The sequence below is a fragment of the Neopsephotus bourkii genome, unplaced genomic scaffold (genome assembly GCF_033783945.1).
Source record: "Neopsephotus bourkii isolate Nb327-2 ecotype Australia unplaced genomic scaffold, CSIRO-AGI_Nbou_v1 NB_1749, whole genome shotgun sequence".
Taxonomy (NCBI): Eukaryota; Metazoa; Chordata; class Aves; order Psittaciformes; family Psittacidae; genus Neopsephotus; species Neopsephotus bourkii.
This window is the reverse complement of record NW_026902223.1, coordinates 3,897,313-3,918,669: the sequence shown is the minus strand read 5'-3', so window position 1 is coordinate 3,918,669 and position 21,357 is coordinate 3,897,313. Positions and strand designations below refer to the sequence as shown.

The window sequence follows — 21,357 nt, the reverse complement described above, 5'->3', positions numbered from 1 at the left end:
ATCTACCCCTGGGTCCAGTGTGACCTTGTCATTCAGCAAGGTCACAGCCCTGTGGGCCCAGGGTATATCTCAGACACTAGCACAATGTTGAGAAAGGCCCTGTTTGGGAGCCTCGTGGTTTTGTCACCTCACTGGAAGATCCTGTAGATAGCAAAAGCACAGGTAAATATTTATACAGAGCTTTGCAAAGTAGCAGGACAGTTTTGTTAAGTGCTATTTATTAGAGCAACAAAGAGCTTGCTTTGAAACTATTGATTCAGCACAGGAGAAAACTGCTGCACTGGAGTCTGCACCAAATATGCTTAGATTTAATCTTAGCTGTCACACTGTACCTCTAGGCTGCAAGTGGTCCTGCACAATGTGCATAGTGGGGTTTTCTACAGGTCCAGTCTCAGCTCAGCTTTCCCCATTGTGTTCAGCAGGAGTTTTGCCATTGAATATGATGGAAGGTGAACAGAAAGCTTCAGTGCATACACCTTGTGTCTCATCTAACCAGAGATAAAAATGCCCTCTGCTTCCCATTCTGACCATGACCATACTGAAGCACGCATATCAGAAAAGGGTTGTGATCAGGTAGCACAAACAGTAAAGCAGCATTACGTGTCACAAGGAAATGGCAACTGTCTTGGATATTAGGTTTATCTTTGCTCTTGACTTAATATCTGCTCCCCATCATAGCAGTGCAGTATGTTCAGGGAAAGGCTCTATCATTAGGAGGGGAGAAGGGAAGACCAGGGCAAGTTCTGGGCTTCTGTTCCAGGCTCTGCTGCCATCTTGCTGCCTTTTTTTGGACAAATCATTTGGTTTCTTCAAACAACAACAAAAATAAAATAAAAATAAAAACAAAAAAAAATAAAAAAAAGAAGTCTCACTAAGGCTCAAACTTGCTGTGAGGTCTTTGTCTGAATGGACCTGGATGGATGTGAAAGACAATGAGCAGCAAGGAGGGAAGAAGCATTGCAGCTCTCAGTCTGATTTTTTTAGGTTTTACCCAGTGTTATAATCTACTTCCATGAAGCAGATGCTCATTGATTTCCTTTCCAAGATACCTTTGTTTCGAGGCTAGAGAAGGGAGACAAAAGAGTTTAGAAAAGAGGACAACTGTTGTTTTTCCTTGCCGCAGGATAGAACACCTTGGACTCAACGTTGTCCTCCAGCTCTTGGTTGGAGTTCCCCTGGAAATGGTGCATGGAGCTGCGCGAATCAGTTTTGTGTACGTCGCTGGAGTTGTGGCAGGTAGGTGATGCTTCTGGGTGGCCCGGATGGAGAAGTAATCTGAAAATGGTCTTTTGTGTAGGAAATGTTTTGTGACATTGGGGTGCAGAAGAGGAGCAGTCCACTGATCTGTGTGTTGAAATTGTTTTGGAGGCTGGAAGTGGGAAATATGCTACAGCTTTCTGCAGCCTGAGTAAGCAAGAAGTATTTGGTTGTAGGTTGTGAGCAGTGCACAGGAATCTGGAAATTAATTTAATCATAAGCCATGGGCTTTGATTGATTTTTAGTTTGTGCTGTATTGCTTTTATTTGTGTTTGGCATTTCCAGCAGTTTGGAGGTGATGGAGGTTAGCTGACAATAGATCAACATCTAATTAAAACAGGAGGAGGGTGTGAGAACAATCAACATCTTCACAGGGGAACTCTGACAACAACTGACTGCTTTAGTTGAAGATTTGTGGTGTTCTTTTTTCCAGCTACATAATCTTATCATTTTCCATAATGAGCAGATAAAGCCTTTGTAAAATGGGCAGCATCAGGTACTGATAAATCCTACATTCCAGAAGAGACACTGCAGAAAGAATAAATAGACTAGCAGGCAGGACTAGGGATGGTACACACACAGCACTATTTAATGTAGAGAAAGGAGTTAGCAGACCAGCTCCACCATCTAGCTTGTTATTTTAGTAAGCGCTGACTAAAGTGGTCCCCAGTCTGCAGCTTCTCAGAGATAACTTTTCTATATAGATCCACCTACCAACCCTGAGGCTTCATTTGTATACATGTAAATAAATAAACATAGCACATCTGTGCAGGGTATGGTGAGCACTGAATCTGCTGCACTTGAGCCCAGGTGAGCGCTGTGAGTTGCCTGTGGCCATGGTTCACAGGGACAGAGGCAGGCTTTACCAAGGGTTAGGCTGGGCTGAATACACAGAGCTCTGGAAGCTTGTAGCCAGTGCCCGAATGAATCTCACTAGCCCACCCAGCACTACTGGTTCCTTTATGCTATACAAATGACCCCTTTTTTTTCTCAGACAAGCTGCCACATCCTCACAGACTAGCCTTTCACGCCTTATAATCTATAAATTGTGGAAGAAAGTGCCAATGGAAAGGGAAAACTTCCTTTCTTGATGCAGGTTGGAACTACAAATATGACCAGACAGTCCCACACAGAAAATCATCCCGTGATAGGCTTACCTGTTTGATTTGTTAGCCAATTATTAAACATGCTTTGTCCTTTGACATGTGTCAGAAGAGAAAGAGGCATACTTATGCTGAGGATCTGGCAATATAAAGGTAGCACAGCTCCTAAACAATCAGGAAGAAGCAGTAAAATGTTGACATGGGTCACAATGGCCACTCCCTACTTTTATGCATTTAATCTCATTTACCTGGCTTTACTAAGACATGTTGACGCTGAGATTGCAAGACTCAGTGCAGTCAGTGTCTGAGGACTTAACTCCAAGTTCTCATTACTCCTTTCTTCTCATTGATTTTTTCCTTAGAGCTGAGAAGTCTTAGGGCCGTAAAGCAAAGGAGGGAGCTATGAGCAGAGTTGGCTGGTAGAACCTCAGCGCTTTTCTTGACCCGGAATCTGTTTCTCATTCCTGCTTATCACTAAGACCTTCATTCTCCCTACCTTGTCTGCCTTTGTCTATCTCTTAAATTACTCTTCAGGTTTGCAATGAAAGGAGCTTTGAGCATATCCCAGCCTCCAATTGGGATAAGGAGAAGCAGTGTCTATGTTTGGACTATGTATTGTTTTTAGTGGGGCGTTTATGTGATTGACCTGTCATTTGCTATGTTGTGTTGACTGCCTCCACCCAGGTTATTTGTAGCTAGTTTTACTCTAAAGTTTAATACGTAACAGGCTGTGCTTTGATCAGAGGCCTGTGCCAAGTAACAAGTCCCCTGTTCTTTCTCACAGTGCAAATATTTGTCTTGCCAGCACCAGAGCTAATTGTATTTTACCATCAGGTGAGGAACAAGATATAGACATCTGTCTCCTGCTTCTTAGTTGTGTTAACCAGGGTGAAAGTGCTTTTTTACAGTATAGGTTTGAAAATACTTTGCTACCTTGCTTGGCTGCTTTAGGTACAGAAGAATCAGTCACTGTCTTGGCATTTTTACAGGACTGAATTAGCTCCACGAGGCAATTGATTTCCCCCCTCCTCTTTTAGAGACCTGCAGCAATTAGCACTAAACTGGCAGTAGCAGGGATGTAGAGCAGGAGAAAGTGTGTTTATTTGGCTGACAATTGTCACAAGCCCTTATTCCTTCTCCCAGGGTCCCTGGCAGTGTCAGTAGCTGATATGACTGCACCTGTGGTGGGCTCCTCTGGAGGCGTGTATGCTCTTGTCTCAGCCCACTTGGCCAACATAGTCATGGTGAGTATCAGAATGACTGTCTAACCTCTTCAGAAGTGACCCATGTCTGGTGCCCCAAAGGGTTTGGCAGTAGAGCCTGACCCAGCTGTTGGTCATTCAGAGCTTGCCCCAGTTAAAAGTCTTCTCAGTGGTGTGGTCCTGGGGTGGAAATGTTACACTGCAGTTGGTGGCTTGGTACCCTGATGACTGGTAGCTTGCCAGAAGCCAAAGATGCTGGTAACCCAAGACTTAGCAGTGTGCTCCACGCTATCATCTCTACTTGCAGAGGCTGACAAAACATTGCCAAATGTCCTGTTATTTCACTGCTCACTGGTCTTCTCCAAATCTACTTAGGAATTGCTACCCTAGCACCTATATGTCTTCATTATCTGCTGCCTCTCTTCTCATCTGAAATTACTTCTACTGCCTTTCCATTCTGGTGGAGTTTTTGCTTTTCTTTCCCTCTCTCCTCTCTCTCTGCTTCCTTAGTCTCTAGATGTGCTATTCCCTCATGCTGAAAGACATGCTGGCCATTTGCTGGTAAAGCACAGTCCTGAGCAGGTGCTTTGGGCATGCTGGGAAGACACAAGACTGTTGAAGGAGGGTCCCTTGAATCTTCTCTTCCCTTGTGCCTCCTGGTACCCAAAGGCATGAAAACATTCCTCCTGTAATAAGAAATAGTCTTGGAGATCATGAGGGGAGATGAGGGTCAGCCATGAGGAAAGATGATGAAGGGAGAGGAGAGGGCGGACGTCCATGAGGGGAGGGAAGACCATGAGAGAAGATGCGGGGTGGCCATGAACTGGATCCAGATAAGCATCTATTCCTGTTGCTGTGGAACTGCTCCTTTCAGCACGGTGCCCATAGACACAGCTCTCACCACAACAGCAGGACTTGAGGGTGGCCATGGACTGCAGCTTAATTCCTTCTCAGAAATGCAAGAAAGGTTGACAGAACTTATGGCCACACTTTTCATTGCAGTGTGGACATACAGTAAAAGGCAGCACAGTGCCAGCAGTGAAATCAAGAGCGAACAGCTTCTACTCCTGGCACAGCACAACGGCTTGCCTGCAATAAGGGGTAAAGCTTGACTGGGTGGGAGACAGCAGAGCCTTTTTTGGACCTGAGCTGAGACTGCAAAATGAGCTTCCTCAGGACCTGGGGGCCATGATCCACTCCACTCATTTCTGGTCCCAGACCAGTGAGGTTGAGTTTTAAATCTTGCTTTGTGCAAGATAAGTAAATACATATTTTTTGAAGAGATACCCACCAGAACATGACACTCCTTGCACTCATTTCTTCCTCTGGAGATTGAATGGGAAAATGAACAACAGGAGGGACGTGAAACCAATAGCAGTATATTGGAAAAAGCTCAGATACTGGTACAGTTTGTCTTGGATATACTGAGTAGATGTGAATCCCTCCGGTCTTGCTCATTCTCCCGCTCTGCAGCGCATGTGATAGCATGGAACATCTGGTTTGCTCACATTTAGGGTATGTCAGGATGCTGATAGTGTGCACCATTGCTGGACCTTCAGTGGCATGACTAGGAAAGAAACGAAAGGACAGGTTGGATGGGGCTTTGAGCAAGCTGCTCTAGTGGAAGGTGTCCCTGCCCGTGGCAGGGGGTTGGAACTGGATGAGCTCTAAGGTCCTTTCCAACCTAAACCATTCTGTGATTCTGTGAATTAAATACATAAAATAACCAATGGGGAAGCAATAAAGTGTGTCACCCAAAGGAAAAGAGTGAGGGGAGGACTTCAGAACAGTTACATGGAAATGAAAACTGATGGAAGCAGCACAGCATTAATCAGCATGAGTTCAGAGCCTTCTGACTGGGTTAGGTGTCTCTGTGGAGAGAGAAAATGAGTTACTTATTTTGTAGAGATTGCATTTTTGCAGTCACAGAAGTGATTTACAGACAGATCCCACATAAAACTTGAAGATATGTAATATGTATTGCAGAATATTCAGCAGGCTGAAAGTCACTGGGTGCCATTAAAGTTTACAAGCATTTTTTTTATTCCTTTGGTGTGATGAGCAGGGAGTTTTTCACAAGCAGCTTAGCTAGCTTGCTATCTCACACCACCTCCAACAGGCAGCATTTCACTTAAACACTTAATAATTATAGTGTGCATAATAATACATCTGAGTTCCCCAGGACATGATCTCTATTTCCTGTTTGGAAGTCTGTGCAAGTGGAAAAGGAGAAATTTAAACATTTCTCCCATGGTTTCTGACTATCATTCAGAGATTCTTATTCCACTGTATAGGTTAATGGCCAAGCCTGAAGACAGAGGAGGCTAACTCCGTGCTTTCTTATGGCACTGTTCCCTTAGTATGCTTTTATTGAGGTCTTTATTATTTGTGTGTCTCTGCTGCATATCTGAGTTGCAGAATGTCAGGGAGCCTGAGGTACAGGCAGTAGCAGGGCTTGAATGCACTGAGGAATTGCCTGACAGGGACAGTGTTGTGCCTCCACATGATTCATGATGAGCTGTGCCGTATTAACTTCTTGATATAATTTTATTTGATGCAGTCTAATTCAACAGGGTAGGTAAATTCAGGTATTTTCAGAAGTCAGACTTTAAGGTGAAACATCATACTAACATGCTAAAAATGAGTCTGTCTGAAGAACAGAGAATGGCAAGGACAGACAAGGACCATGCCACGCAGCTGGATGTCAGGCAAGGAAAGTCAGTAAGACTGCCAGGAAAAGAAGTTCTGAACTGTCCGTAACTTGGACATATCTGCAATATATCCATTACGGTTATGTCCTCTGGCATTGACAGGTCTGTGCTTGATGTGGTGAGTGGAGAGTTCACAGCCAGGTGACAAAGGCTGTGAAAGGGGTTTGTTTCAGGGATAGTTATCCTCGATGCTCTTCCACTGTAGTTCTGGATATAAAACTCCTCCAGGTTTGCATGCAGCATCACGTTGTTTTCCTTGTCTCTTTTCCAGAACTGGTCAGGAATGAAGTGCCAGTTCAAACTGCTGCGCATGGCTGTTGCCTTGATCTGTAGTAAGTATCATGCAATACTTGGCACACACACAATCCTGGCTTGTTTGTCCTTGTCAGAAGAGCTCATTCTGATTCAGAGGGGTTTGACTTTTGCAGCAGTTTTGGTAGGAACCTGGAGCTGGACCTTCTGGAACCAGAAACTGCAGCACTCTCAAATGCGGGTTTGGGCTTTCAACACAAGCATTTGTAAATGAGGATTTGTTGTTAGCCAACAACTGTTGCTTGTGGCATTTGGGAAGCTCTGGGACATAAACTGTCTTGTCTTTGAATCTGCAAACAAGGAATACTTTTGCAATGATAATACCTACATTTCCTGGAGCACTTCACATATGGGATGGCAACAGAATGTGTATATAATGCATCTTGCCAATTGCCTTCAAAGTCTAACTTTTTTTTTTTTGTGATTTTGTATAAATTATGGGAGGGGACTATTCCCCCTCCTGTCTACACTCCCACAGACCCAGACCTCATGTGCATGCACCACAATCCTTACATAGCCATAGCTTTCCAGCTTCCCTATTCTCACCATACAGGGCAGTTTCTCCCCCTCCATCTCTTCAGGGATGCATGCTGTCTGCAAGATGGACTTAAGAAAGGATGGGCCTAGATAATTAATTGCTTTTTCCTTCTTTGTTCCAGTGAGTTTTGAATTTGGAAGAGCCGTGTGGCTGCGATTCCACCCCTCTGCTTACCCCCCATGCCCACACCCCAGCTTCATGGCTCACCTGGGAGGTGTGATGGTTGGAATCACCCTTGGTGTCATCATCCTGAGGAACTATGAGCAGAGACTCCAAGATCAGACTTTATGGTGGATCTTCCTTTCTATTTATGTCATTTTTGTCTTGTTTGCCATCTTCTGGAACATTTTTGCCTACAGCCTGTTGGATCTAAAGCTACCTCCCCCTCCTTGATAACATGGGACAGAAACTCGAGAACAGAAGTCATCTGTCAGCTATGTTAAGTGAATGAAGATGGAGGATCTATTTTTATATTTAACTTAGGGGAGGATGATTCTTTCAAACACAGGTGTGTGCTGGAGGAGATGCTTGAAGATCTCATGAAAGAATGGGCTGGTCAGTTTGTTCACAAGTCTAGCAGCTACTGTAAAACTGGCTGGCCTGGCCCTGCTCCACTGGCAGGGCTCCCATGGGGCAGCTTACACCCGGGCACTGAGCACTTGGTTTGTTAGCACACATCAGGATTTTGTACAAGGTATTTGTATTTTCCAGGTCAGTGCTGGAATTATGGCCAGTGGTTGAAGGAATCTCCTCAATGTTACTGAACACTAAAAGGGAAGCAAGCAGACATTTGCTCACGAGAGACTTGTATGGTACCCACAAGACATTGGGTTTGGTTTCTGTGGACACATTTGACTGTTCAGCCATACCAGTGCCACTGTCTAATTACTTGAATGCTTTCTAGGATATTTTAGCCTATGGTGAAACCTGTATTATGCACCTTTCAAAGGAATCAGCAGAACTCGATCACCCAAAGTGATGGAGACTGGTCTTCAACTACAGGTCAAACGAAATTGCACTATAAACCTTGGGAATCTTAGAGTGTTGTGGACACCCAGCCAGAGGTGACTTTTGCTGTGCATGTTTCACCTGATTTTAATTCATTATTCCTCCCCCCCCCCCCCAACTTGCTATGGCAGAGGGTGTAGTTGGGGGTTCTGTTTTGGGATGGAGCAAAAGGAGGGCAAATGTTCAATTGTGTTTTTATCAGCTGACAATCAGGTGCTGTTTTCTTCTTACTTTATTCCTGGACACATTGATTTAACACCTAGCCTGCAGTGAGCTCCTAGCAAGGTTCTCAACTCTTCCAGCAGGCTCCTACCAGAAAAGTGGGACCAGAATCACCTATAGCAGCACAGGGTAGGAACAGTCTAGTCTTTACAGCCATACAGTCCATTTGGGACCATACCTGTCCACGGAAGTCACTGGAGTTACATCAGGTTGTGCACAGCACTAGTTTCCCACTGAAGTGGACAGGGTGTTACTGTGTTGCAGTGATCATTGTGAAATTGATAAAAGTGGTTCAGGGGCTCCAGGCAACAGTTTCAGTGATGCCTTTTTCTTAACATTGACCAAGCCAGGTTTTAGCAATCTGTGTCTGGTCTGTAGCACAGCCCCGGTTGCCTGCCCAGATCTGGGGATCAGACCGCAACTTCCGTGGCACACACAGTGCTTGTAGGGACTGTTCTCTGTAAGGTGCTTATGTTATTTTTCATCTCACTTTAGAGAGCTGCCAAACTACAGTCCAGGACTGTGAATGCCCTCCTTTTCTCTCCCATTTACCCACCTAGTTCAATGCCCTGGATAAAACAGCCATAGGAGTTTCTCTAGACTAGTTTCTCTCTTCCGTTTTACTATTTGCATACTGGTGCCCAGGCACTAGCCACCAGAGCCTTCCACAGCGTATCTCACAGGCACTGTAGCAGTTGCGTTTGCTCTGTAGCAAAAAGTCTCTGTACCATGGGCTTTATTCTCCCAGTTGTTCAATGAGTGCTGCCAGATATCTCAAACTAGGAGGAGCCTCCTTCTAGAGGGGGCATTCACAAGTGTTTATCAGCTGCCCCCTTTTTTGCCTCTTACTGGAGAAATATCTCTGGTCTGGAAGGGTGAAGTTCTGCTCCCAGGGTATGCATAGTACAACTCCTGTTGCCCTGGGGGAAGTAAGGGGGCAGAAAATAAGTATTTCTACAGCCTGGAATAAGCCTTACCTGCAAAAGAAACAATCTGGGCACTTTTGTGCACAGGAATGGGATCTCTGAGGGCAACTGCACCTTTGTTGTAGTGCTACAGTGTTCACGGGTTATCAGATCAAGGAACAAGAGGAGGCCATAAGGGTCACAGTTCTGTTTGTTTTGGGGAAAGGGGTTGGTTCCTGTGCCATTTCATCTCTGCAGTCTGAGTCCAGATCAAAGCAGTCATGACAGTTTACATGTGCATCATTTCAGGTGCTGGCCCTGTGAGTTCTGTAGCAGTGGAGATCATCTCCCCGGGGAGCAGCAGGCAAGTAGGAGAGCTAGGACAGTATTGACAGGAGCATGGTTAACACGTAAGGAGGATATTTCTTTCCTTACCTATTGCTAAGCCTTCTGATTACACATGCCTTTAAAACAGATGTGAGCAGAAATGGAAATTCTTGGAAGTTTTGGGAAAACTTTGAAAATTTTGGAGAAAATTTCTACTGCAACAAATCCCAGAGTATTTTACCTGTAATCAACCAGTGTGCAGTATGTACCAATTGACTTGTATTTTTGGTTTCTCAGCTGAAAGCTACTTAATGACCATCAGTTTCTCTCCAGTAAAGATTTCTGTTCCTGTCAGTGGTGTGCTCTAGGGTGTAGCAGCAAGCTACAAATTCAAGGGCCACCAGCTTCTTCATCAGCCTGACTTTGGCCAACATATCTTTGCCTCTGCTCAGGAGTAGGAGAGAGCTGAGCAGAGTAATCCAGGCACCATTTTTTAGTTCTCTGTCCATAGATGAACATAGTTGACATGAACTGGTTGAAAACAGCTCTGAGGTTGAGCTTACAACTTGTTCTTTTAAACTGTTATTCATCTTTCTGACTTCAATTCGGTGTCCCCATATCCTATCTGAGCAAGTCTACAAGCAGCCCTGGGGATCAGAAAGGCCAGACTTCAAAGCTGTATTAGATATATTGTGGGTGAAGATATGAAACCCTCTCACATTCCTGCTCATCAGAGCTGAATTCCCCACCCATACATAGAGCAAGTTGTACACAAAACCTGTTGTCTGCTAAGAACCTATCAGCTCAAGGAGTCAGGAGGAGCACAAAGTGCTTAAGCTTTTATAATTTTATTTCTTTCATCATTAAAATGACACTGTGAAAACTTGATATGTTCTTACAGAGTATCAGGTAATCCAGTTATGTTGTTTTCTAATGCACCCAGAGTGCCATGGTGCTGCAGCACCAGAGAGCTAATAGCAGCCAGGCTTTTCCTTTACCTCCAGATGTCCTTGAAGCTGCTGGCTTATATCAGAGATGTAATATTCTCCATCCTGCTCATTTGTGGTTCCAACTTGTCTCAGCCAACAGCTTGTTCCTGAAGGAGCCGTCCACTGAGGGTCTGGTTTTGGTGATTCTTTTGGTCTTATTTCAGCTGCTGCCAGGATTTTACGTCAGTCAGAGAAAATGTGAATCTATTGAACCTTACGGATGTGCAGTGCTGGAGCAGAAGGCAAGGACTGTTACCGACAGATGGATTTGAACAGTGCACGTTAGAGGAAGTTATTTTATGCTTGTGTCCTTGAGTGAGGACACACCTGTGCTGGACTTCCCTTTTAGTAAGAATATTGCAGCACCGGTTCAGGATGAGTGCAGGGAGCAGTAGTGCAGACTGGGAGAGCCGGGGTGCTGGCTGTAGAGCTCCTTCAGGGACATCTGCCGGCAGCGCGGCACAGCACAGCACAAGACGGGGCTTGCCAATTGCACCTTTGATTCCTAGATGCTTGGAGACAGGCAGAGATTAATTTTGCACACATTGGTAAGGAGGAGGGGGAGGCTCGGAGTGATGGGAAAGGAGGTTACCAGAAACCATCTCTGAGTGAGGTGTAGAGGAGCTGTAAAATGCTGATGAATTTACTTTTGAGTTTACTTGGAATTCTTAAAACAACTCACTCTTTTCACATCAGTCGATGAGGAATCTTAGCACTTACGTGGCATACTGTGATTCTTCACTACTTGCTCCTTTAGCAGTAGGAAGTATTTTATCAATGGGAGAGGGGGAGGCCAGGGAAATTACTGTCTGAGGTTGCTGGACTAGAAATAAAGCACAGAGATTCTGTATCGCAGGACCTTGCTCCTTCTGATGGGTTATACTGCCTAGATGAGATAGTTTCAATTTGAATTGGGGTATGAAGAATGGAATCTGACACCTTTAGAGCTGGTGCTAAAATGACAGCTATCTGCTGACCTCACAAGACTGCTGCTGTTTTGTGCCAATATTTAGTCTCACAGGATGGTGGGTAGGACTTTCACACTCACTTCAGTGGGACTTTCACACCTACTTCAGTGGGTAAAGAGCTCAAAGTCTGTTTACATAGATCCAAGCTCAGCTCAATTGCTTTGGAAACCCCACCCACTGGCTTTACCCAAAGTCAAACTGGAGGATATGGATGTAGTTCAACACCGGCAACCTCTGGAGGTAAGCTGGGATCTGGAGAGCAAAGGCCAGCACCTCTGGGGTTTCAGCCTCTTTGAATATTGCTGCTGTTGTGTTTCTTTTATAGCAGTGGCTGCTCTGCAGTGCTCTGTGATACGACTCAAAAATTCCTTCTGCAATCACTGATGCTGAGAGCTGGTTATAAAGGAAAACAGTGCATTTTTCAGCTCTATAAAGAAAGAATCACACATAAGGCAGAAACCAAGCTTGGTTAAAGGTAAATGTATTTTTAATATCACCATTAATCATTGGCTTTTAATTGGAAAAAGCTTTCTAATGAAGTATTTCTGAAATGCCAGTAGTAGTACAGAAAAATTTATGTTTCAGGGTACTTTACACCACAGAGCACAAAATACTCCCTAGGCCTGACTTAAGAAGCAAAAGTACCTTAAATTTCCAGTAAGCTTAATAGATAGGTTAGTCACTGACTGTCTTCTGACTCCCCCACAGTGTCTGTTTAGTTTGCAAATAAAGCTAGATTTATGCAGCTTTTCTTCTGCTTACACTATAATGCTACCAACACAGCCAAGTGTTAAACACAGAGCACTAAGCAATGTAATTTTCTGCCTTAAAATACTGAAGAAATGATACTTTCCCGTTAAGGGCTAGTAAAACAAAATGATATTTGCAAGGTAAGAGGCTATGGTATGTTTCCAAATATTTTTGTATCGTGCACATTCTGTATATTTTTGTTGTAACAATATTATTTGAGCGCAGAATCCATTAAATTTTTTTGCTGGTGGGTTTTGTTTGTTTGTTTTCTGTTTCCTTTTTTCTTGTTTTATATAAAATGGAGCTGTTCTATGTGCCAAAACCCAACCAGGAAGTATTTCAAAGACAAATTTGTATGTTTGTCTACACTTAACTCAGTATTTAACAGAAGAGTGATGGGTTTCAAGCTCTGCAATGTAATCTTTTAATAATGGCATTGATAACTCTTTTTTATATCTTTCTAAGAGTATTTGTCTAAAAGGTGAAGGGGAGGGTGAGCTGCTGCTTTATTTCTCCGTGAGATACAACAAGGATAACTGGCTTGGGACTTGTATTTCTCACCATTTGATAACTGCTGTGTTAGTGCAGTAGTGATCTCAGAACTGTAGGGAAGTTGGTGAGCAAGTACATTAGACTGTTTAAAATGCTTTATTGGGGTGGAGGGTTGGTCTTTTTTTAACATCAGTCTCTACTGAATGTCTTTAAATCTCAGAGCCAACACTGAAATTCTTGTCTCTTTAATCAGAGGTGGGAATAAGATATCCAGGAAGTTCTGCAGCAAACCTCCAACTGGTTTAGTTATTTTGAGATAACTGAAGTAAAAATCCTTCCATCCGCATGGACAGGGAGGCTTATTTTGGAGAATATTTTGTGGTTTTGTTGGCAAACATTGGGTTAAAGTTTAACCTAAAGAAATGAAGATGCAGCTAGCAGTAGTTGCTGTCAGATTTGTTTCTCCTAAGGGGAGGTGTATCATTGCTACCTCATGTGGGACTCAGCTCTTGATGTTAGTTTTCTGCACTTACCTGTGCTTCCAGACGCTTAAACTTCCTTATTCACTAGTTGAAGACTTTCAGCAAGAAAGTAAGGTGAGTTTGTGGGGTTTTGGCAGTTAAAACAGGATGTGTTACTGTCTGCTAGCACTACAACTTTTTCTTGCTGGCTAAAATAACTTTAGAAAGGACATAAATACTGTCAATTCGAGGATCTCTGTGGCAGAGGAGGAGCCGAAAGCTTGCATCCTTGATACTCATCCTTGATCACACAGACTCGTAAAAGACACTATAATTTTATTGCTGTAGCTCAAATCATATTCTGTATCGTAAACATTGCTCATAAATGTTGGAAAGTGAAATACTGATTGTACATGGTACTGCTCTTGGGAGCAAAGTGGGGAGAAACCTCCAAACCCAAACCAGCCCCTGATCTTTCAAACTGCAAGAGGTCTGTAAGAGTCAAATCTAAGCTTGCATTCCTAGGCCTGGGGAGGGTTGTGTTTGGTTGGGTTTGAGTGTTTTGGGCGTTTTTGTTTGTTCATTTGTTTGTTGGTGTTTTGGTTTTTCTGTTATTCCCCCCTCAAGGGTTTTAAATGAGACTCTTAGATGTACAGTACAAATCTTTCAGGCTTGCAAATTAAGTGCACATCTCAGCATCTTGTGTCCTTTTGTGTGCTTCATCCTGAGCCTTGAATAGCTGATTGCAGGAGGAAGTGTGTAATACTCTCCAGGTATTCATGCAGCTAAACCAGCTGCTTCTGCATTATTTATTATGCTTTTCTTTAATTTCCTTTAGTTCTGTTTTTGAAAGTAGAATTTATAATGGGATGATGCCAGTAAAACCCTGCAACTTCATGAACTACCAGGGTGCATTTCAGTGTGCGTGTGTACCTGTGAGCTTCTTGAGTTTAGTAGTCAGGTAACTGCAAAGTCTCTGCAGAGCTGGCAGAAGTGAGATGATGTTTAAACAAAGGCTGCAGAAAGAAAGAAAGAAGTTATGTTTTTCATTATGCCAGCCATGTGCAGTGCTGAGAAAATTAAGGATAAACAATTCGCAACAGAGAAAGCTGACTGAAGCTGTCCACATGTAATGAAGGACAAATTCAGTGGGACTGACACTGAGCAATGCACTACCTTGGAGAGGAGAAGCTGCAACAAGACTAAGCAAAGTTTTACACTTAAGGTTGAAAACATCTGGAGTTTGATGAGTGGTTTATGATCATTTACCTAGCAAACAAATCAAACCTTATTTAAGTGAGCATAGTACAGATCACAGGATAATTGAGGTTGTAAGGAACCTCAGATGATTTCTAGTCCAATCTCCTGCTCGGGACAGGGTCAGCTGTGAGAGGTAGTGCAGGTTGATCAGCACTTCAGCCAGTTTATTCTTGAAAAATTCCAGGGATTAAGACTGGGCAAAGCAATAGTGGCTGCATCTCAGGAGCAGTTTATCACCACAGCATTGCTCTCTGTAAATATGAAGTCTAGCACATAGAACACTGGGTCCCAAGCAGCTCTGGCCCCACTCTCCACCGAGCACAGGACAGGACTAGTGCAACGATTTCTTATACCAGATCATAGCTACCTGTTCTCCAACCCAACTTCTATTTTGTTGGTGTTTATTTTAGCACTGAGCTCTTCCCTAGCTCCTGAGCAGACAAAATACTACAGTCAGTGCTCCAACTTTGTTAAAAATGTGTAAGACCAACAAACGTGACACATTTTTTTGAGTGGTGCTGCTATACAGACTTATGCATAAAGTATTCTCAAGGAAAAAAAATGTTAACATCTCAGAGCTCCTACAAATGAGAGAATAAGGGGTTTGTTTTCTTTCAGACTACTTTTGTGTTCTTCTCTGCCTTGCCCATATGTCATGTGTCACCTTAGCTGTCACTGACACTAGCAGCTCCTCTGCATTGTGTCAAAAAGGGTTTTAAACAGGAGACATCAAGGTCAACACTAATTTATAATATAATGTAGGCACACTATTGAGGATTTTAATGTGTTTTATTGTAAACCTTATTTTAGGTTCAAGACAGCGGTGTCACAGGAAAGCACTCAACTTCTGTCATCACAGCACAGAGCACTGGCAGAACAAACTGCATGAGTAGGACTGTTACTGTTTGAGGGAGAGTTGTCCAAATGTCTGAAGTCAGGCATTCGAATACCTTCTACTACAAAGGAAAGCAACGGAGATTTTTGCTTCTATCACATCTGCAGAAATAGTCCTTGTTTATGTGGTTACTCAGGCCTCAGGAATTCTGATTTCAGCTGTAGCCAAAGACCTCCTTCACGTATTCTGCTGCCTACATGTCCTATGATGTAGGTAAGAATTCATTGCTGAAATACAGTGAAATGTTTTAAAGTCTGAATAATTCATGAAACAACTTAGTTTACTTGAGTTCCTGAAGAAGCTTCGATTGATATAAAGTTAATATTTGATCTGTAAAATGTTCAGGTTTAATTCTCCATAATTGAAAAACATGTATTTATATTTATGCACAAGTACTGAGAGCACACAAAGGTGGTCTTGATCACAACAGAAACGAGCGAGGAAGGGGATTCATCAAACAGCCTGGGGATTTAACAGATCTGGCCAGTGTATGTATACGTACATACAAGCACATACAGATTCCTAAAGCTCTGTTCAGTCTTAAGGCAGTTCTGTTTCATACCAGTTAACAACTTGTGTATCTAGTGCCAGCAGAACAAGCTGCCAATTTGAAAGTAGAATGTTGAAACCAGCTACAGACTTGTTACCTGTATTCTTTTACATAAACAAATATGATTAATTCATTTTGTACAATTTATCCAGATGTTTGTGCTTCTTTACATAGTAAAACAAAAGTCCAAATCTTACTGATTAGAAACAATCATTTTAAAGATACTTAAAATATTTAAAATACCACAATGCTTGCCAGGCCAGGGATTGCTTTTTTTGTGCAATGTAAAAACCAAATGTCATGATTTCCTCATAGAAGGAGCAAATCATTTGGAAATCTGGTAAGCACTGAAAACTGCAAGAGTTGGTATGATCTGATACCTACACATTAAAAAAAGCTCATACTGCTTTCTCTAAAGAAGAGAAAAGGCAGATGAAACTGCAACTTAGATTTGACTTAGGTAATACTTTTAAATACAAATTAAAAATCCTACAATAGTGAAACTAAGCTGCACAGAAGAAATTAATGATTTATACAATGCCCTCAAACAAGTACAGAATAATTACGATAGTTCTAAGCTACTGATGTTTCTCTCATGAATTCCTCAAGGACTGTCACTACGTTTCTGGCTTCTGGCATTTCTGCATGTTCCACTTTCACAATCTTCAGAAGGACGTCTCCACTGCCACAGTTCCTCAGGAACAGGTAGCACTTGAACAAGGCATAGTGGTTCATTTCAGCCTGGCGGATAAACCTCTTCAGGTTGTTAATGTCTTGTATAGCCTGGGAAAAGAGTAACAGAGCATTTTCTTATCCTTCTACATGGAAATAAATCATACTATCATGTGGAAAAGAGGAAGAAGAATAGCAGGAGAAGCAAAAGCATTTCCAATAGGAATTTCATTCTACTACTCAAAAGTAATGTAAAAATAGAGTTGTCTTTGGTACCTATTACCACTGTTACTGTAACAATGCAAAACGTGTGGTCATCAAAACCTGGTAAGTCCACACTTGTAGCAAGGGTTCTCCTATTGCAACAAATCACATAAGAAATGGGCTTTATTTTAGATATGAGAAAACACCTTTGGAGTGTTCACTGAAGAAACTTTAACGCTACTTTACAGTCTGGTCTTGTCAACTACAGTAAGCCAGTCCTCAACTTCAACATCAGAGTTAATCATTTAATGATTAATGATCATAAATAACCTAAAGGTTTGCTGCAAAAGGAGTATTTGCTCCCTCAGTAACCCTGGTGTCTTCAACATACACAAACACGTACCTTCAATTTAAAGCTTTCCAAAATCTGGCGGAAGAGAAATGGATTTCCACCTTCAGCACCATTCACAAAAGCGTGCATCCATTCCTCACAGAATCTGTTGCTTCCTGTTACAGGTTCACAAACACAGAGATGAGAAAAGGTAAATGAGCTCAACATAGACTACGTAGCTGCATTCACCTGGTTTAATCACTCTCACATAACAACTGATAATAGTATACCTGGGCTGGGAAAGAAGTCTTACATATGGAAAGAAAAGCAAACACAGCTACAGCGATTATGTGAAAGTCTGTTCTGATTGTTGAATTCCTTTTTAGAACATTTGTCTATACAATAGGAAACAAAGTTTTGCAGCTTCCCAGAAGTGTACAAGTCTTAATTAAATGATCTGCAAGTTAAATGCACCCTGGATTTTATTATCAACCATTTTCAAACTAGAGTTCCAGTGTAAAACAAACTGCTACCTCACCGGAAAAGAGATTTTCTTATTTCCAGCCAGAATACAACCTTTGGGAATGAACCTCTGAGCTTCTGAATATCCTCAACTACCTCTAACGTCCACATCTCTCAGCAGCTAGTGGATACAAGCAAGTACCATGAAGTATTCATAGCTGTAATCTTACCTGCATTATGTAGTTGAGGCAGAGGTCCACTACAGTCTATAATCATTGACTTGTGCTGTTCCTCAGTCATGGCAATACACAAGGAGGTCATGGTGCCTTCCTGAACGAGTCCTTGGAGGCTGGCAGCAGCCAGAAACCTGACAAAAAAAGCTCTTGTGAACTGCTTGCTTCTTTACAGCTCCTGGACAGCAAGCTGTCATAGACAAAAGCCAAGTTACTCACAGGTTCCTTGGTCTCAAAGTATCTTTACCTGCTGATGTCTTTTTCTGTTCTTTCATCTGCATTTTTTACTTCTACAGGAGTATAACTCAAAGCCTTAAAAGAAAAAAAAAGAAGTCAAAGTTGCAGTCATTGCAGCTGGTTTTGCATTCAGAAGACATACAGCAGTTATACTCTATTAGCTATTCCATCCAAAGCTGCCTCAGACTCAGGGACTAAAGCTAGGAGTGATTTATTTTCTGTTCCCAGTGAATTACATGAGGCACATCCACAATGTAACATCCCTTTTGGTTCAGAGGAATTATAGCAGTGACAGCTTTCTCATGCTGTTTCCAATTTTCTCATTCTAATTTCAACTCACATAGTACTATATAATTTAAAATGAGTTAACTATAAAAAAATGACAGAAGAAATTGGTATGTGCTTCCTTAGTAATAAAGCAGAGAAAAAGTACTTGCACTGAATTAAAAAAGCATAGAAGAATGGTTCCTCATTTACGCCTGGCTGGAAAAGCAAAGACATTTTAAACGTGCTGGAGTCACTGAGATTGCTTCTGAACCTCTTTTAGTGATCCAGTTTGAATACACTTACAGCATGCAACAAAAAGGCAAGTTTCTCCTGGAAGAGCTGTACCACTCTCTGAATAGGGCATATGGCATTCTCAAACCAGCTTCTCAAGTAGGGGTTAACGTAAGTCTCCAAAGATTTTTGCTGTAACAAGTTGAAACATAAAAACTTTAGCTACAAATAAGATTTCTACACAAACAGAATACTACTTATTATTCAACCTGAGATGTTTGGATGTCAGAATCTTCTTGATTTTAAACCACAGTAAACCAAAATAATGAGTTTGACTTTTTAAGCCACACTTGACCAGCAATGAAGGGCATCTCAGGAAACGGACAAAACTGTAATATTATGGTAATAATTAATTTGTGTAAATAGTAATTTTTACCACTTCAAGAAAAAAAGTTAGGCCTCACCTCCAAATCAAGGTTTATCTTCAGACTTTGAATATATTTGTCCAGCTCAAGTCTGAAAGTATCTTCTTAAGGAAAATGAGATGCATCATTTAAGACCTGCGTTTTTCCCTTTCAGTAATGGCTGATATTGACATTTTCAGTTACTGGAAGGTGTGCACAAATGAGCTGATTTCAAGCAAGAAACAGACAAAATGGGAACATAATTTTTACATCCTCTCCCTCTCCACGCAGATAAAGTCAAAGGTAAGGATATAGTTCTAGACCTTTCTCTGAGCCACCTATGAAACAAACCACGTATTCTGGAACAGTGATGTCTGATTCTAGTGTTGCCATTTCTAGAATATTTTCTTGTTGGAAACGACAGTAATAACAACCAACTTTATATTCTGGTATGCTATGTAGGAAAAAAAAAGAAGAATTATTTTGTTACAGATACATCACAATTACATGTGATTACACATATTACACATACATACACATACACAATTACACATACATTACATGAAAAAAGCTGACATACATGACTTATAGAAACAATTTTCTCTGGGTAGAACTGGTGGCTCCTATGATCAAATATAGAGCTCTCAGACTTTCACTTTTTTCCTCTGTGGTGTGATCAGAGTAGTTTAAAATAAAGGAGCAATAAACGTAGTATTTTTTAGCATTCAAAGAGCAAGTTATTTACTACAACATTTTTCTCAAAAATAATGGAAGTGCCATTGCATAAAGCTGTTACAAACAGCATCAATAGACATGGAATCAGGATTAAGCCCAAGCGCAGCAGCAGATGGCAAGATGTGCAATGCTGCCCCTGGTTCTTACAGTTTCTCCTTTACAAATAACATTTGAAGTTTACCTCAGCCCCACTGATGCTAAATTCCCCATTCCTTCAAACAGAGCTCCTTTAGTAAGACGCTTAGAGATAAAACTGCGCAGTTCAGTCTCTGCTTCTGCTGGTAAATTAGTGTCCAGCAAGGACAGGCTTTAAAAAAACAAGAAGAAATCATTAGTGAAAAGCAACAAGTATAGAACCCCCTGCTGCAATAAGGGTTCTACTGTGAGCTTTCTGGCTTACAGGTAACTCACTCTGTGACTTCTGGCCCATTAGAAACATTCAGTGGTTTGGCCACTAGACCAGAAGTCTGGAGTCATGGTGTCAGCTGATGCTGAATTTCTCAGCAGCTATGAACAAGTCACTCTTTCTTCTTATGTTTCCCCAGTTATAACATGGAGCAACAACCCCATTACAGAGCTTTTGGAAAGATAAGATGTCCATTTAAGATTGCTTAATACGTTTTAATTATGTTTTATCTACGTGAAGACTTAAGTCAATACAGAAATGTCAACTATTAGTAGGAAAGAAAACAGAGTTCAAATTCAAATATGAGTTTGTGTTTAGTATGTTATTTGAGGTCTGTAGTTGTGTCCAATCCCTACGTATTCCAGAAACGAAATACCGTGGTTTCACTGAGGTTTCTCCTTTGAAGTGACTTCAATGTACTTGCTTACTATTTGCAATACAACAAAGACATAAAAACGGGGTGTTACAGTTGGTTATGATGTTCTGCAGATGGGGTTTACCTGAAGTCTTCGCTGGAGGGTGTCTGTGCCGCAGCACTGCTGGGACTGCCATCCCCGCCGTCTGCTCCCTGCTGCGAGGATCTGAAAATCAAGCCATCCCTTTGATTCATTTCACAGCCTTAACTCACACAACGGGGAACAGGGGCTGCAGCAGGAAAGGTACGGCATGAGGGCGTTTTAAAGGGGCAGAGTATCTGGACACTAAGGGATGAAAATAATCCCTTCGGGGAGGGAAATAACGCGAATTCAAGCAGCCGGGAACTGACAAGGCCCGCAAACGGCCCGCACCCGGCCCGCCAGGCCTCGGCGGCGGCCAGCGGCACCCTCACCTGCAGCTCCGGTAGCTGTAGAGGCTGTGGTAGGTGCTGCCGTGCCGCTCCGGCCGCCGCTCCTCGCCCGCGCCGCCGCCCTCCTCGCTGCTCTCCAGCTCCCGCTCGTCACCGACCGGCAGCGCCGGCAGCATCCCGAGCAGCCGCCTGTGCCGCGGGCCCTGCCGCCGCCTTCACCCGCTCCAGGGCCAGGCGCTCGCCGCCCGCTGCTCTCCCCCGCGGAGACTGGGCTGTGCGGGAGGGGGCGGGAGCACCGCGACGGCTGCTCCCCCACAGTGGGTGTACCCACGGCAGCGGGCAGGCAGTGGCCGGGCCCGGCAGATGGAGGAAGGGCGAGTGGGGTGAGGAGCGCGGCTGGACCTGCTCACATCAGCGCTGGCAGGCTGAGCTGCGCTG

The 21,357-nt window shown here is 42.8% G+C and overlaps 2 protein-coding genes across 4 annotated transcripts in view; one reads left to right on the top strand and one right to left on the bottom strand.

Annotated features, from left to right (window-relative positions):
* RHBDL3 (rhomboid like 3) overlaps window positions 1-12,542 on the top strand; it is a 63,364-nt gene extending 50,822 nt beyond the window's left edge. For all 3 annotated transcript variants that reach the window (XM_061377093.1, XM_061377091.1, XM_061377092.1), the window contains 5 exons: window positions 1,124-1,236; window positions 3,504-3,604; window positions 6,545-6,605; window positions 7,245-7,631; window positions 10,739-12,542. In XM_061377093.1, the coding sequence (XP_061233077.1) occupies window positions 1,124-1,236; window positions 3,504-3,604; window positions 6,545-6,605; window positions 7,245-7,516 (547 nt within the window). In that variant the 3' untranslated portion in view covers window positions 7,517-7,631; window positions 10,739-12,542. The remainder of the gene's footprint in view (window positions 1-1,123; window positions 1,237-3,503; window positions 3,605-6,544; window positions 6,606-7,244; window positions 7,632-10,738) is intronic.
* Window positions 12,543-15,275: 2,733 nt separating this feature from the next.
* On the bottom strand, window positions 15,276-21,141 carry CUNH17orf75 (chromosome unknown C17orf75 homolog). Its single transcript, XM_061377095.1, has 10 exons — window positions 20,962-21,141; window positions 20,633-20,713; window positions 19,908-20,033; window positions 19,305-19,445; window positions 19,052-19,109; window positions 18,660-18,779; window positions 18,100-18,164; window positions 17,850-17,986; window positions 17,230-17,333; window positions 15,276-16,733 (listed from the first exon to the last, which is right to left on the bottom strand). Exons 1-10 carry the CDS (start codon window positions 21,093-21,095, stop codon window positions 16,524-16,526), a joined length of 1,176 nt encoding a protein of 391 aa, XP_061233079.1. The 5' UTR covers window positions 21,096-21,141; the 3' UTR covers window positions 15,276-16,523.
* Window positions 21,142-21,357: the final 216 nt, after the last annotated feature.

Coding starts and splice junctions, on each gene's coding strand:
- CUNH17orf75 (XM_061377095.1), bottom strand. CDS start 21,095: ATGCTGCCGGCGCTGCCGGTCGGTGACGAGCGGGAGCTGGAGAGCAGC. Junction 20,034..20,632: donor CCCTCCAGCGAAGACTTCAG/GTAAACCCCATC, acceptor GTTTTTTTAAAG/CCTGTCCTTGCTGGACACTA. Junction 18,780..19,051: donor AGATAAACCTTGATTTGGAG/GTGAGGCCTAAC, acceptor AACTTGTTACAG/CAAAAATCTTTGGAGACTTA.